The sequence below is a fragment of the Callorhinus ursinus genome, unplaced genomic scaffold, assembly GCF_003265705.2.
Source record: "Callorhinus ursinus isolate GAN/ISIS: 27379988/994484 unplaced genomic scaffold, GSC_fseal_2.0 scaffold4, whole genome shotgun sequence".
Lineage (NCBI taxonomy): Eukaryota > Metazoa > Chordata > Mammalia > Carnivora > Otariidae > Callorhinus > Callorhinus ursinus.
Genome location: NW_027397066.1, coordinates 29,771,255 through 29,787,784, shown reverse-complemented (window position 1 = coordinate 29,787,784; position 16,530 = coordinate 29,771,255). Strand labels below are relative to the sequence as shown.

General features: G+C 37.3%; 1 protein-coding gene across 8 annotated transcripts in view; it reads left to right on the top strand.

The window, feature by feature from the left end:
- Positions 1-16,530, top strand: part of ARAP2 (ArfGAP with RhoGAP domain, ankyrin repeat and PH domain 2) — a 181,163-nt gene that overhangs the window by 6,129 nt on the left and 158,504 nt on the right. For all 8 annotated transcript variants that reach the window (XM_073891514.1, XM_073891516.1, XM_073891517.1 and 5 more), the window contains 2 exons: positions 6,836-7,901; positions 16,338-16,396. In XM_073891514.1, the coding sequence (XP_073747615.1) occupies positions 6,997-7,901; positions 16,338-16,396 (964 nt within the window). In that variant the 5' untranslated portion in view covers positions 6,836-6,996. The remainder of the gene's footprint in view (positions 1-6,835; positions 7,902-16,337; positions 16,397-16,530) is intronic.

The following is a 16,530-nucleotide window of genomic DNA, read 5'->3' as shown; positions in this document are numbered from 1 at the left end:
CTCATGGATGTCAAGATTTTTTTTGTCATTTTGTCTCAAATATCACTCTAAATAAAGGTAAATTAATGTAGGCTTCCATTTGTAACCACTTTCATGGACACATGTACTCACAAACTGAAAAGTTATATAACACTTGAGCTTACAAGACATGGTATGTTGAAACAAGATTTCCCCAGTGACTGTAAGTGCTTATGCATAGCTAGAGAGTCAAAGGAGAGGAAAAATATCTTCATATTGGTACCATTCTGTTGTTAAATCAGTTATGTGACTATTTGGGGGCATCATGGTTAATAGCACAGGTTGTGGAGTCTGACCCTTTGAATTCTGGAATCTGTCTGCTGTTTATCCGCTGTGTCGCTTTGGACATGGGACTTTCCTCCCCAGGCAGCTTTGAGGATTAAATGAGATCCTACACAGATGGTTTGCAAACATCTGCAGATACTGGCTGTCATTAGTAGCATGTAAGTCTGGGGGAGAATGAAGGAGGATGGCAGTATTTTCATGGGTGCGGAGGAGTAGTAGTCAAGGTAGAGAACATGGCAGTGAAGGTCAGGGCCTGAGGGTGACCACAGTTAAGACAGATGGCTAGATTGGGGGAACTGGGCTTCCTGTAAGGGGTTTAGTGGAGTTAGTGTTGCCGCAAGCTAAGTATGTGAATGGGCGGTAGAAAAGGGGTGCTAAACGGCCTTTTTTATAGTATTTTGGGCAGCTAAGCACTCAGGCTAGAAAACTAAGTTAGGATTTTTGGCTTTTGAAAACCCTTTGCAATCTATTCTATACTGTGGGATGGAGTATTGTGATAACAAGCATATTTTCTCTAAACCACTTCCTCTTCTACATGGTTGTGGGGGAATAGTCAAATATCATTGTTATGAATACTTGGAGTTAACTTCTTGGTATTAAACATGAGTTAGCTTGATATGCAAAAACCATGATATGTATTTCTTGTGACTATATTGTGTATTGAAGCAATGATGGAATTCTGTGAAGACCTGTGGCCTGAGCTAACTAGTTCATGTATGTTATCCCTATGGAGCTCCCTGGTTTTTTTAAGGGATTAGCTCTTTCTCCACAGTAAGTTTATTCTCGACTTGAAGTCAGGGACACATCCCTTATCATCTATAGTGTCAGTCATCCTCTGGGGGTAACTGATTAGTTGTAGAGATTTAGAGGAATAAAAATTGTGAGGTTTCTATCTTGGGGATCATTGCAGGGTGTCATAAATCAGTTTTCCTATTTACTGGTGCCATTCAGTCGTTATGACCAGCAAAAGCATTTTTTTTCCCACACATTTCTGGGTTTCCCCTGGGAGATAGTTCCACTCCATTGGGAACCACTGTTCTGGTATACAATAAACTCTCATTGTTCTTCAAATCAGTAAGAGTTGTATCGATAACCTTGAAAGTTTCATTATTTGTGTGGCAGCCTGATTTCTTTTTATTTGGTAGATATTTTGTAAGGTTCCTTTTGGTTTTGTGATCCTGTGATGGTTAAACCTATTTTGACACATTTGTAGTTTCTAAATATTCTAAGGTTATGTTTCTGATTTTAAAAAGGTGTGCTTTAAAAAATGGGTTAAAGTTATGACTGAATTCAATTGTATGGTGCTACTTTTTTCCCTTCCGTAAGATATGAGAGTTAGGCAAATGGGATTCCAGAAGTTGTCAGCACTGAATACTTCAGTGACTTCATGGTTTTCAAGAAGTGGCCCATGGTTTTCAGTTTCTTTCCTAGCTCAACTAGGGGATGTGACCAAGGCCCACTGGTAGTCGGTGGAGGGATGGGTGGTGGGAGTGGCTCACTGTGGTGGTGTACCTTACTTGAGGCATTGGGAAAGAGAAAGCTGTCCCAAGCCATGAGTTTTTAAAAGCCCCACAGGTGGGTTGGGATGCTTCCAGCTGACCTCCTGCTAACCCCCAACTCCTAATTTGAAGATCTCTTTTAGTGGTTAGATGGATTGGAGAAATCTGTATGTGAATCCTGTCTCTGCTCTTGGCAAATTTGGTGACCTAGACAAACAAGCTTTAACATTGTGTGTGTTTTACACTTTCCGTTTTAAATCATCTGAAGGCTGGGAAGAAGTCATTCAGCAAATATTTATTGAGTGCCTGCTATATGCCTGACCATGTTCAAACATAAAGGCTAGAGCAGTGAACAGTACACAAGATCTCTGCCCTCTTGGAACAGTCCACAGATACTAGGTTGTAACAAAGCCATAAGATAGAGTAAGAGTAAGGAATAGTGAGGCACCAGGCCACTGGCATGCATGGGAAGGAGTAGGGAAGGCCCCTCTGAAGTGGCCACACTGGAGCAGAGGCCTGCTAAAGTGATGGAATGAGCCATGGGTGTTATGTTGGGAAAGCAGATTTGAAGGAGATCTGAGGATGGGAATAAAACTGAGGCCAGCTTGGTGGCAGCTGAGTGATTGAGTAGACAACCAGGGAATACGAAGTTGGAAAGTCCCAAGGAGTGATGTGCTGTGACTTTTGTTGTAAAATGAATCCTGGCTGCTCTAGTGAGACTATACTATGTGTATATGGGGGTGGGGGGCCGGACGGAATCAGGGATATGAGTCAGAAGCTCTTACAGTGGTCTGAGATGGACCAGATGGTGGCCTGGATGAGGCTGTTAGCAGAAGTGGTGAGAAGTAGTTGATTCAGGATGGAGGTTCAAGGTTGAGCTCAAGAAAATAATGTGTTATTAAGTGATATCCAAGCCAGGCATGGAGCAGGGAGTCCTAAATATTACTTCCCTTTTACTTCTTCTTGAAAAGTGGTCAGGATAGGATGGGCAAATGTATAACCACATCTGTAATGCCAACTATTTGTACGTTCTCTAAACATGTGCGCTATGTTTATAAACAATCTGGCATTTATTGGGCAGCTTATATGGGCTGGTCATCATCTTGGCAGAGTTAGTAGTTTATTATGGGATAATAAAAAATCATTATAATGGCAAGCACTTAACATTTCTGTGTGCAGTTGGTTTTCTAGATACTTCACAACAGCCATATGAAATAGGTATTATTATTACTCCTACTTTCCTGATGAGGGGAAACCGAGGCCCGAAAAGGTTAAATACTTGTTCAGGCTCACAAAACTAGCAAGTAGAGGAACTGGGATTTGACTCAGTGTGTCCAGCTTCAAAATTATGGTTTTGTACTGCACCATCCCACTTCTGTCGGTTACTGTGGAATGAATGGAATATGATTAAATGCTCTTAAGTAGTAAATGCTCTAGGAATACAGAGAAGAGAGTTTTTTTGTTCAATAGAGACCTTGTAAAGGAAGTGGCATTTGAGTTAGACTTCAAGGAATGGGAAAGATTTTAGCTGTGGGGAGATAATGACGATAGGGATGGAAATAAATAATTATAATGGTGGAAGTGTATGTCTACTAAGCACTTAACATGCATGTACTAGGCACTGTTTTAACACTCATTCTTCATCAGGACAGAGGTACCTTTGAGTGTTTCCATTTTATGGGTAAGGAAACGGACACACAGACACATGCCTGTGTTTACACTGCTAGGAAGTGGAGAAGGTAGGGTTTGCGCTTGATACCAGACTGAGGGGCAGTTGTGTTAAGAGGGGCATTCCATCCTAGGGGAGGAGAGTGATGAGCTTAGGCTCAGGTGGGATGGTATAAAGTATCTTTGGTGAATGTGAGGAATTTAAAACTGGAAAATTTTCTTGCACATCCCCAGTTATCTTTGGAGTGTGTTAACAAGTACAAATTTCTGGGCTTATTATCAGCCATTGTTGCTGGCCAGAAGATCCACAGACCAGTATCGTGGAGAGCCACTGAGCCAGGGCATAGCATGCATGCCCCTGTGCCCAGGTGGAGGCCAGCATATAGAGGGCTTTGATATCATTTTAAGGAGTGTACACATGGTAGCCTTTGATAGAATGGGCATGTCCATCTCTTTGCATCTGATGTGCGTATGGGGTAAAAGCCTCTGCAGAAAGAACTGGATCTGTGAACACCCTTGAGTGGTCAGTTAAAAAATCTGGTGATTGGAGGATGGAGCTGACAAAGGCAGAGGATGATGGTAGGGCCTGTGGAAGGGAGCCTCTTCCAAATCTTGAAAAGGAATCAGGTTCATGTTCAGCATGTGGAATGATAGCAGAGAGATGGTTTTGGGTATTTGGTGTATCCATCCTTGATTGAGCCACCCAGGAAGTGTATGTGTATACTCCAAGGGAAGGAAAGTGCGTTGTGTATGAAACATAAACGCACACACACCGCAGAACTAACTCTCAACCACTTCTATCCCTACCATCCTCTCCTGTCTCTTAAACATGTCCCAAGCACTTTGCAGAGTTCTAGGATTCCAGTTATACATGTGTATGAAGAAAGGAGGGATCCATTGTATTTTAAGAGGTTGAAATACCTTCACAGAGGAGGTAATACCTGCCTGCCTATTCAAAATTTTAAATTGTGCATAGGATTTTCCAAAATGTTCAGATTTGCAGGCAGATGGAGCATATGCCAGAGATGTGGGGCTATTAAATGGTCTGTTGCCTCAGGAATGATAATTAACAATAATGAGCTAAAGTGAACAACGAGGCTGGCAGCATGTTTGGCATGGTTGAAATTGAGACTGGAGCTGGTACACAGGAACACCTACCTTGCAGTAAATAATGGGAGGTATGGTATCTGGCACATAATTGCTGTTTACATCAGTAGTAGCTGCTGTTACTGTTATTATTAGACTGAGACTGGACTGTGGTAGGACATGGTAACAAGCTTAGACTTTATCCTGTTGATTAAGAGGGATGTGCTAAATTTGAATTTTCAGTAGCTCAATGATACATGGAAGCTGGGCTGAGGGATTTGTTTAGAAACTGTTATAATCTATAATCTATAACTGTTATGGGCAAGAGATCTAATGAGCATCTGAACCATAGCAGGGGCAGTGAAGACAGAGGAGTGTATTAGTCAGTTTGGGTTGCTGCAACAAAATACCACACACTGTTTGGCTTTAAAAAAATAAGTAAATAAAAACACAGACATTTTTTCCCCTCACATTTCAGGAGATGGGGAAGTCCAAGATCAGGGTGTTAGCCAATTTGACAATAGTTATTTCCATTTGTGATGTGCAAAAAAAAAAAAATAATGTATTTATAAAATAATTGTGTAGAGCAAGAGTGGTATATTTGAGCATTAATTTTGTATATGGTGTTGAGGTTTAGCTTTCTACTTTTTTTGTCCTGACATTTTGTCATTTTGAGTGTGACAGAGGGATACCTTATTGTCAAAGTCATTTCCTGCCCTGCATCTCTTGTTTGTATTTTTATTTCTCTGCTTCTGCGGTGCTGCCTGAGTACAGTATGTGCTTTCCCTTTCTTCACATACCTGTGTGTCCGTGTTTGCTGATATTTTTAAATAGTCGAGGCAGTAGCTTTTGGGTGACTGGCAGAGAAGACATGCAATGTCTGAGTTGTGCCTTTTGGAGAGCTATTTTGATTTGTGATTTCCAGAGATAGTGCATCAACACTCATTCAGATCAATTTACCTAGGTGGGGCGTGTCTCCTTTTGTTATTTCAGCATATGTTATGCATGTTCTGTACTTTTTTCTTCTTACTGAAGCAAATATCCAGAAACGTGCACATATCCTACGTTTTCACAAACTGAACCCAGTCGTATAAACAGCACCTAGATGAATTGACTTTTTAAAAAATTTAAGGATGTTGTTTGGGAGAAAAATGAACATACGTGAATCTGCTGCTTATAAAGGAAAATGTGATCTTTAAACTTTTTCCTTTTCCTTTCATATTTATTTCCTATTTAATGTATTTAAGAATTAACTATTCAAGTAGTCTTGTATATCAGTATTGTACATAAAATGCTATTGCATTTTTTTTTAAAGATTTTATTTGAGAGAGAGCACAGGAGTATGGTGAGGGGGAGCAGCAGAAGGGGAGGAAGAAGCATACTCGCCGCCGCAGAGCAGGGAGCAGGGAGCAGGGAGCAGGGTGTGGGGCTTGAACCCAGGACCCTGAGATCATGAGCTGAACTGAAGGCAGATGCTTAACCCACTGAGCCATCCAGGCGCCCCAGATGCTACTGCATTTTTGAAATGAAAACTCTTGACCTGAGAAAAATGTTTGTGCTTTTTAAGAGAGTCTTTGAAGGAAGTGTGTTAAAGGGGAAAGTTGTTCATAGCTAGTTACTGTTAAGAGAAATCTAAAATTTGGAAATCAAAAGACTCTACAGCATGTTCTTTCAATGGCTTGTGTGGGGGGTGTTGTTTAACAGGCCCACCCTAGGGGTATTTAATTCTCATCTTGTGCTCTACTTTCTATTTACTGTCTAGTTAGAGCCCAGAACAGGGAAGTTATCTGTTAGCATATAGATTTTTGTCTGGTAGATAACCCCAAAGGTTATGGTTTTATTGCCCTGTAGGACATTAACCAGTTTTTTAAATCAAACCTACCTTAGTCTAACACTTAAAAAAAAAGTCTTTTCTGTTGGGCCATCTATACCTGTTCCATAAATTGCTCTTGGAACTAACCTTACCAGCTTACTGGTTCTCTCATTAATGTGTTGAACACATTATTTGACACATGTTCATTTTATATTTGTGGGAAAGTCATTTTTACCTGTTTTGAAAATCATTATTGGATACTACCATGGCATTTCTCTTCTATACTTCCACATTCTACCTAGGAACTGACTTCCTAGGGCAGGCACAGTAATGCCAAAGATTCTAAATTCTGAGTGAGCTGAAGTAATTATCCTCATTTCTGTTTCTTCAGAGAAAGTTTATAAGATAAAACTAGGTTTTACTAACTAACATGTCCTAATAAATGAATATTTTTTTTTTTTTGCAGGCTTAAGCACATAAGATATTCACTGTGAAGAAAATAACATTTTGAGACATTTTTCTGTTGCAAGTGATAGAGGAGAAACTAATACAGAAGTGCACTCTCCTGTGTGTGTGTACCTCATTGTACTGCTTTTGATATATCAGCTTAGTAATGAAGCCACCATTATGTCCTCAGTCAGTGAAGTAAATGTTGATATCAGAGATTTCCTAATGAGCATTAATTTGGAGCAGTACCTCCTACGCTTCCGCGAGTTTGGTTTGAACACTGTGAAAGACTGTGTAGCAGTAAATGATGGTGTACTACACAAAATTGGAATATCACCTACAGGACACCGAAGGAGGATACTGAAGCAGTTACAGATAATCTTGTCAAAAATGCAAGATATCCCAATATATGCAAATATCCATAAAACAAAGAAGGATGATGAGACTTCAGAGGATCGCCACCCTCCATCTTCTGGTCAGAATACCTCCGCAGAACCTTCCGATATGGGTGGTGTGCAAGCACCTAGCCCGACGCAGTGGGAGACCGTTACCAAAAATCTTGACCGAAATGATGTTAGTGTAGAAAATAGCCAGTCTTTTAAATCAGATGATAAGCTGTCTCTTCTTAAACACAACTTTCCTGTCCCAGAAGAACAACACTTGAATTTGAGTTCTTTCCAGCATACTTTATATGGTAATGAAAATATTAAAATAGAATCTTTGATTACAGAGAAAACTACGGATTGCACAGTTGAAGAACAACAAGCAAAAAGATTTGATTTGATCTCAGAAGATGCGAGTAAGCTTCCTGATGCAGATCCTGAATGCCTTTCTTCCCTTGGCTGTTCAATATTGGAGGCAAATTCTGGAAGTGGAACTAATGGTTTAACAGAAAGATCACCACCATCCCCGTTCTTTCAATTTCAGGGAGAAATGGTTGTAAATGATTTATATGTTCCATCATCTCCAATCCTAGCACCTATGAGAAGCCGTAGCAAGTTGGTTTCAAGACCATCTCGGTCTTTTCTGCTAAGACATCGGCCTGTACCAGAGATTCCAGGGTCAACAAAAGGAATTTCAGGGAGGTAAGAATTTTTATGATGAGCTATAAGTATTCAATTTGGGGGAATTTAGTTACTTTTAATACATATTTTTAGTGTTTGTAAATTTGACTTATATTAAGTTGCCTACTTAACCTTTTTTTTCTTCTTTTAAAACTAGAAAATGCTATTTATTTTATATACTATTTCCCAGGTCCTATTTCCAACTTATAGCTGCCTGGGACTCTAATTTTCTCCCATGTAGTTGGGGGAAATTCCCTTCAATTTTATCTGGCCGTTCCTTCCCATACCTTCCTTCACACTTGGTATTATATTCTTCCACGAGTGCAATTCTCATACTAGAATTGCTGATTCTGTCTCCCCACTGGATTCTTTGTTCTTTGGCAGGGGCCACCTTTCTAATGTGTATATTTCTACTGCCCGACACAATGCATTGGCGTGAATTAATAATTCAGGACACATCTAAGGAGCCACCTGCTTGGGTGCTGGTCACTGTGCTAGGTGCAAAGGAGGTAGGGAGGAATAAAGGCTATTGAGGTATTGTGTAGGAAACAGATATAAAAACATGGTCACAGTACAGTGCAAAACCAGGTTCACGCGCATCAGAATTCTAAGGAGGGGCCCCCCAGCATGTTCGGTTGGTCGTTCCTTTGAGGTAACTGCCGGGTCTAAGAGCTGACTTAACAGCAGAGCAAACTTTCATCCCTTTCTCAGAGTTACACCTAAAATAGTTGTGGTTTTCTTCAGGATTGTGGTAGGATTTTTTTTTTTTTTTTGTCTAAAAGCTAACACTTGTCTCTCTGCTGGGAGTCCTGAGGTGGTTCGACTGTTAACTGCTATGGTACTAAATGCAATTACGGATTTCCTGCACAGGCTCTTGCCTGGCATTTCTGCAAGATCCTCCTGTCTTGCGTGCATCCACTCTGTCCCTACTGCTGGTACTTTTGTCCTGGGGTATTGTGGTAATTATTGTGCATGATCCTGGTTGTGTTTGCAGGAGAAAATGTGGTAGTTTAGTATTTGCCAAAGAAAATGGGGCAATTTACAGGACTGTTAATTTAAGAACCTCTAATTAGAACATAAACTCTTTGAGGGCAGAGAGCCTAGTTTATTTGTCTTTGTGCCAATAGCAATGTCTAGTCTTTCCTTGGAAATCAGTAGTAATAGTGTAATTTATTAAACACCCTAGGTTTCAGTTTGGTTTATAATTTCCCGTGGGTTATCTAAATCTCACAGTGGCTCTGTGACACAGGTATTATTAATTCATCCATTTTCTTATGAGGTAACTGAGCCTTGGTTCATTTTTCCAGGATCACATGAGTGGTAAACTGGAGTTTCATTCCATTACATCAGACTCCAGAACCCGCTCACTTTCTTAACTGCTCATTTAGTAAATATTCTTAAAAATGTGGATTGCATATAGGAGAAAGTATTAGCTACACATGTAGAAAATGACCAATTTTGTATGACACTTTAGTTTTAAAATGTTTTGCTAATTTTAAACAAAAGGAAGTAACTGAGAAGGGTTTGCTTTGAGTACACACATTAACAGTGTATCTTTGCCAGAACAGAATCCTTTTGGGAGGGATAACTTCAGATAAGAAACATTTGGCTTAAGTGTTAAACAAGATGTGCTATTTTTCATACATTTTTGAGAATCTTTTGGTGTTTATTCAGTTGTAAGTGTAAGTAAGCTGTGTATCATTTGAAAGTCTTCTTATTCACATTATTTGTGAGTATGAGTCTTTGAAAATGAGAATTGAAATAATGTTAAAATTATTCGTAAATAACTTAGTACTAGTTGCTTCATAACCCTGTCAGATTACCCCTTGTAACCTTTCTTCTCTGATTATGGTGGTAAATGGTACCTATTGTATCTATGGTGCTGACATCATAAAATGAGAAAGTAAACTAAATTATTTTCAGACTTCAGTGTGTTTTTCCTTGTGGTCCTGGCCTGAATTGCAAATAATAATTTTGCAAGATTTTAAAAATGTTATGACTTTAAAAAGAAAGCTGTGGATTATATAACCTGAGATTGTCTAATCAGATTCACATCTAAATGATATTTTAGTACATTTCTTGATGTACCAAATAAAAATTTTTTTGTGTGTGTGGCCAATGCTGTTAACATAATTCCTTTACTAGTTAAATATTTCATGTTATCTGTTAAAAGGTATAGATGTTGGATGTGTTATCCTGGTGGGAGGCCCTTTGTTTCTCTCTCCCTGGACACGAATTCCTACCCCCTGCTTCTTCCCTCCTTATTTATCTGACACAGTTGACTCCTGGTCACATGGATTATTTTTGTCCTTGCCTTGAGTTTTCCCTGAATTCCTCCTGCTCCTAGTCTTGGGAAGCCTGGGCTGGGTGGGAGTATGGACAGTGAACCTTAGAATCTCTTTTTAATCTTGAAGAGCCAGCTCTTCCCTTATCAGCTTCAGCTGGAGATCTCTTATCGAGGCCTCCAAGCTGAAAGGAAGTTCCAGCATCTTGTCCTTTCCCTGGGAGCCATAGGTATGACCTGGGGTCTTTCCTGGTCTCATCAGTCCGCCAGGCGGGAAAGAGCAAGTACCTTTCAGCCACTGAAGAGGTACCTTTCTTACCCTCCTTCCCAGTTTCAAGATTTTTATACATCTTTCATGCAACTATTTTATCCTTGGCATTAAGTCCTAAAGCCGTCTCTTTTAGGTATTGTGCCTCTCAGTGTTTTGAGGGAAGGGAAAATAAGCAGAGATGGGGGAAGGAGGATGATATGCAGGGCTGCACCGTGATCAGAGGACATCTGTTAGAATTTAAGACTGAGCTACTGTGTTGACTGGGGGCCTTTTAAAAGTTTGAAATCTAAACCTGAAGTGTCCAGGCTTCTTTGAACTTTTTATTAAAAAATAGCAATCTTAGATATTTTTCTCTGGATATACATAGACATGATATGGACATTAGAAATGGGTAACACTATGTTAGACTTTAATGTTGGAATATATCTGAGCAGAAAATGTACAGGAAAGTAATAAGCAATTGTTGGGTACATTGGATAGGAAAAATATAGAAACTCATCCTGTCTTTCTCATGTTCAAGAAAAACTGCATATTTCATGTTATAGCGGAAAAATGCTTAGCAATCCAAAATTCCTTATTTTCTTTTAAAATACCTTATAAATTCTGTGAAAAAAATAGGCTGATTATTTCAGTATTGGCAAAATTTTGACTTATCTAAATAACAGATCAAAATTTAATTCATAGTTTGATTTATTCTTAGAGGATGATGTGTGCTCCATACTTTTTATAAGTAAAAAGACATTAGGTTTATACTTTTTTATTTTTCATAATTAAAAAAACACCACTTTGAAAAAATAAAATTTTTAAGTTTTTGCTTAGCAGATGGTGTAATATTAGTTTCAGGTATAGAATAGAGTGATTCAGCCCTTCAGTACAACACCTGGTGCTCATCACAGCAAGTGCCCTCCTTAATCCCCTCACCTGTTAACCCATCCCCCCCCCCACCAACCTTCTGGTTACCATCAGTTCTCTGTAGTTAAGAGTCTGTTTCTTGGTTTGCCTCTCTCTTTTTATTCCCCTTTGCTTCTTAGTTTTGTTTTTTAAATTCCACATGAGTGAAATCATACGGTATTTGTCTTTCTCTGACTGACTTGTTTAGCATAATACTTTCTAGTTCTATCCATGTCCTTGCAAATGGCAAGATTTTGTTCTTTTTTATGGTTGAGTAATATTCCATTGTGTGTGGAACTACCATTCTTTATCCATTCATCAGTCACAGGACACTTGGGCTCTTTCCATAATGTGGCTATTGTTGATAATGCTGCTATAAACATCGGGGTTTCATGTGTCCCTTTGAATCAGTGTTTTTGTATCCTTTGGGTAAATACCTAGTAGTGCAATTGCTGGGTTGTAGGGTAGCTCTATTTTTAACTTTCTGAGGAGCCTCCATACTGTTTTCCAGAGTGGCTGCACCAGTTTGCATTCCCACCAGCACTGCAAGAGGTTCCCCTTTTTCCACATCCTTGCCATCACTTATTTGTTCTTGTGTTGCCGATTTTAGCCATTCTGACAGATGTGAGGTGACATCTCATTGTAGTTTTGATTTATATTTCCCTAATGAGTGATGTTGACCATCTTTTTATGTGTCTTTGGGCCATCTGGATTATCTTCCTTGAAAAAATGTCTATTCATGACTCCTCATGAAAAAATATATTTTGAGCTGCAACTTTTGCTAGTTGATTAAAAAAAAATGAGAATAATGATGTAGATTTTTGTGTTGCAATCCTTATGTAATTATCATTATTCTTATCCTAAGGAGATTTTTTTGGAACTTCTTGGATTGAGACTTAATTATCTGTGCATTGTAAATTTCACATTCTTGGTCTGTGCTGTAGTAATACTCATATTTTCTGAAATCAGATTTGTGTGTTTTAGTTAGAAATTATATAACCTCAAGACAGTTTTAAACTGATGCCTAATGATTGTGATTTTCTTCTGAATTCAGTTCTGTAATGACCTGTAGTTGGTCTGTTATGAATTGCAAGAATTGCATTTTTTAAAAACATTCTGTGAAATGATGGTCCATATATGGTGTGTAATTATTTTTTGGTGTGGCTGCCTTCTCTAAGTAACAGGTAAGTATAGATCCTAAAGGGAGATCTTTAACATTAATTAACCTTTATAGCATTGCTTTTCTTGGTAATTTTAGTGATTAAAACATATATGAAAAAATAACATCTGTAGGCATGCTGAAGATCTACTTTAATAATCAGAGTTATTTTTTTGCAACTTGGTGTTTTACTTAATATTATTTTTGAGATTTGTCCACATTGATGCACATATTTTATGCAGTAACTGCTGTATAATGTTTTACAAAAAACAAACCCACAGTTTATTCCCTTACTAGGTTGTTGACATGTTTTCTCTATCACAAATGAAAAATGTGAATACTTTTAAGGACTGTAAGAAACAAATGTGCACATAAAGTTTACTGGGAGGACCAACCATTTTTTTTCCTCTAATAAAAATAATAATTGGTTCATTCTTGCTGAGTGTTTATATTGTGAAGGGCACACTTTAAATGCTTTGGAAGCATTTTCTCATGAATCCTCATAATATTCCTAGGAAGCAGGCCCTGTTTTTATTCCCCTTCGATAAATGAGGAAACCAGGCTCAGGACTGGACTGTTAGATAACTTGACCAAAGTCACAAAAGGATAATTAAAAGAGAAGGTGATAACTACTGCCTTTCTGTATGGGTTTTTAATTTTTGTAAATCAACCATGCTTTATAATTCAAATTTAAAAGCAATCTGCAGTTTTTAGGATAAATGGTGGGAAATCAAAAGGGCAGAAAAGCAATCTACAGTTTTTAGGATAAATGGTGGGAAATCAAAAGGGCAGAAAGAGATAGCCTCTTATTAGCTGTGGGACGTGGGCTGGGAGACCCTCCTTTCTTTATTGGTGGGATTAGGACACGAGGTCCTACCTCATAGGGCTCTTATGAGGATGAAAGAGATGCAGATATATAAATTCCCAACATAATGCTTTGGGCATAATAGGTTTTATAATATAAAATAGCTTGTGATAATTTATTCATAGATAAACGAGAAAATAAATTACTGATCACTGATTTTCGAAACAACTTTTTTTTTGTATTGAGCTAATCTTTCATTAACAGTCGATCAAATGAAGTTGGTTGAGAGATTCGGTAATTGCTTGCAGGTGGATATTTAGTACAAGAATCAATTAAAATCACAAACATTCTTCTTCACCTTTCATATGGCTGATAGTAAAACCAGCAAAATATGCTTTAAAACACCACTAATAGATATACTTAAAATTATTCCTTTTTAAAATGTTTTCAGTATATGTAAAGTATTGTAACTTTTCATTAATTTATTAAATATATATATTTAATTTTCATTTTTGGTTTTTGTAGTCTATTCAAGACACATTTGTGTACTCAAAGGTTGCAAAGATTTTCTTGTGTTTATTTACAGAAGTTTTAGAGCTTTAGCATTGACCTGTAGGTCTAAACTCCATTTCAAGTTAACTTTTGTATATGGTATGAAGTAATGGTTGGTATTCACTTCTTTTTTCCATTGAGAGAACCAGTTGTTCTTGCAACATGTGCTGAAGAGACTATCCTTTCCCCATTGAATCGCCTTGACAACTTGTTCAAAAACTGGTAGACCACAGATGTGTGGGAGTTATGTGGTATTTTTATTCTGCTCTATTACTTTATGTGCCTAACATTTCACCAGTAACACTGATTTGATTGTTATAGGTTTAGACTAAATATTGAAACTGTATAAATCTTCCAGTTTGTTCTTTTAAATATTTATTGGACCATTCCAGGTTATTTATTTGTGCATGTAATTTTAGAGTCACCTTGTCAGTTTCTATATAAAAGCTCACTGGAATTCTGAGATTATGTTGACTGTGTATGTCAGTATTTGGAGAATTGGTATCTTAGCAATATTGAGTCTTCCAGTCCATTAACATGGTATATCTCTTTATTTTGGTCTTTAATTTTTCAGTGTTATATGGCTTTCAGTGTGCAGATCATGTTTTGATCTATTTACCACTGAGTATTTCATGTTATGGGTATTATTATAAAAGTTGTATTTCAAACTATTTTTCCAGTTGCTCAATGCTAGTAATTAGAAATACTGTTGAATTTGTTAACATTTCCCCCTTATCATGGGACCTTGCTAGACTTACTTGTTAATTTAGGAATCTTTTTGGTAGGTTCCTTAGGATTTTCTACTTAATAGATACCTTCTGCTTATAAGAGATCATCCTTTCCAATGTGCATGCCTTTTTCTTTCACTTACATTGCACTGGTGGGGACCTCTGAAATAATGTGAATGTAAGTGGTGAGAGCAGACCTCCTTGTCTTTCTCTTAATCTTAAGAATAACCATTCAGCCTTTAACATGAATTATGGCGTAGGTTTTCCATAAATGCCCTTTATTAGGTTGAGGAAGTTTCCTTCTCTTCCTAGTTTACTGAGAGTCTTTGTCATAAATGGATGTTGAATTTTGTCCGTGGGTTTTTCTGGGTCTGTTATGAAAATGTGATTTTTTTTTCTCTTTTCTTAGTTTGGTGAATTACATTGATTTTTCCCATGTTAAACCAACTTTGCTGTCCTGGGCTAAATCTCATCTGGTTATAATATATTATTTGTATAGGTTGTTAGATTTGATTTGCTAATATTTTGTTAATGAGTTTTGCATCTGAGTTCATGAGGGATATTTCTCTAACAGTTATCTGTAGTTTTGTTTTTGACTGGCTTTGTTATCTGTAGTACCGATCTTATGGAATGAACTGGGAAATAGTCTCTCCTTCCCTATTTTCTGAAAAAGTTCACATAGAATTGGTATTATTTCTTCCTGATATGTTTGGTGGAATTCATCAGTGAAATGTCTCAGCCTAGAGTTTTTTGTTGGTACGTGACTAGTTACTAATTCAGTTTCTCTGATAGATACAGGGATATTAAGATTTTTGTTTTCTTTATTATATTTGATAATTTATGTCTCAGATAATTTTTCTATTTCATCTAAGTTGTTGAATTTATTGGCATAAAGTTTTTTTCTTAATAATCTGTAAGTATCCCTTTAATGTTTGTAGCATTTGTAGTGATGTCCTCTTTCATTCCCGATACTGGTAGTTTCTGTCTTGCTTTCATTTTTCATCCCTGAGGTTTATCAGTTTTATCAGTCTTTTTGAAAAACCATCTTTAGTTACAGTGATTTTACAGTTTTGTCTATATTTTATTTTGTTGGTTTCTATTCTTTTTTTATATCCTTGCTTGTGGTTACTTGGGCAGATACATATTTAAGAGACATTAAGGACACTCTCCTGATACATTTAGATGGATTTAAAAATAGAACTCTTTCATATAGTAGTGGATTTTCATTGCAGCTGTTTCCACAGTGTTTTCTTTCTCTGTCATTATTATTATGTTGTATTCTAATTAATTTACCTGAAATCTTTCTCTCCCAAGACAGCAAATTTTTTAAAAAAAGGTCTTGTGTATTTTCATACTATGCTCATAGAGTCAACAAATTTTTGACTCAATATTGTAAAGCTAATGACAAAATAACCACATAAATACTGAAATCTAGTTAGAAAATTTGTTTCTCACAAGGGTATGGCTAGCAGTTTTGAAATTCCATTGTGCATACTAGCATTGGGTAACTATATTCATTTACTTCTGTGAATTATAAATGTAAGGGCAAATGCTTGTAAAATCCAGTGAAGGCTCTTTAAAGCTACTTAGAAAAACATTTATGGAATTTAGCCATTCTTTTTAATTAAAGTAAAATTTATTTTTGAATAGTAGTTTTTTCTACCCAGCAGAATGCATGTCTCTATAATTAATCCTTTACTGAAGATAGTGATTTACTTATTTTTGCTTATCTGTTTTAATTTATCTATTTCCCCCCTTTGCTTTAAGCTATTTCCGTGAGAGAAGAAATGTTGCTACCTCAGCTGGAAAGTCTGTGACACAGGAAAGTGAGTTTCTGCATTTAAAGTCTTTGTAAATTAGCACTCATTTGACAGTCCTAAATGTGTCAAAATTGTGATAAAAAAAGCAGCCCACCTGTGGAACAGGGAATGATGTCTGCTAGGGTTCATAATACCTCAGA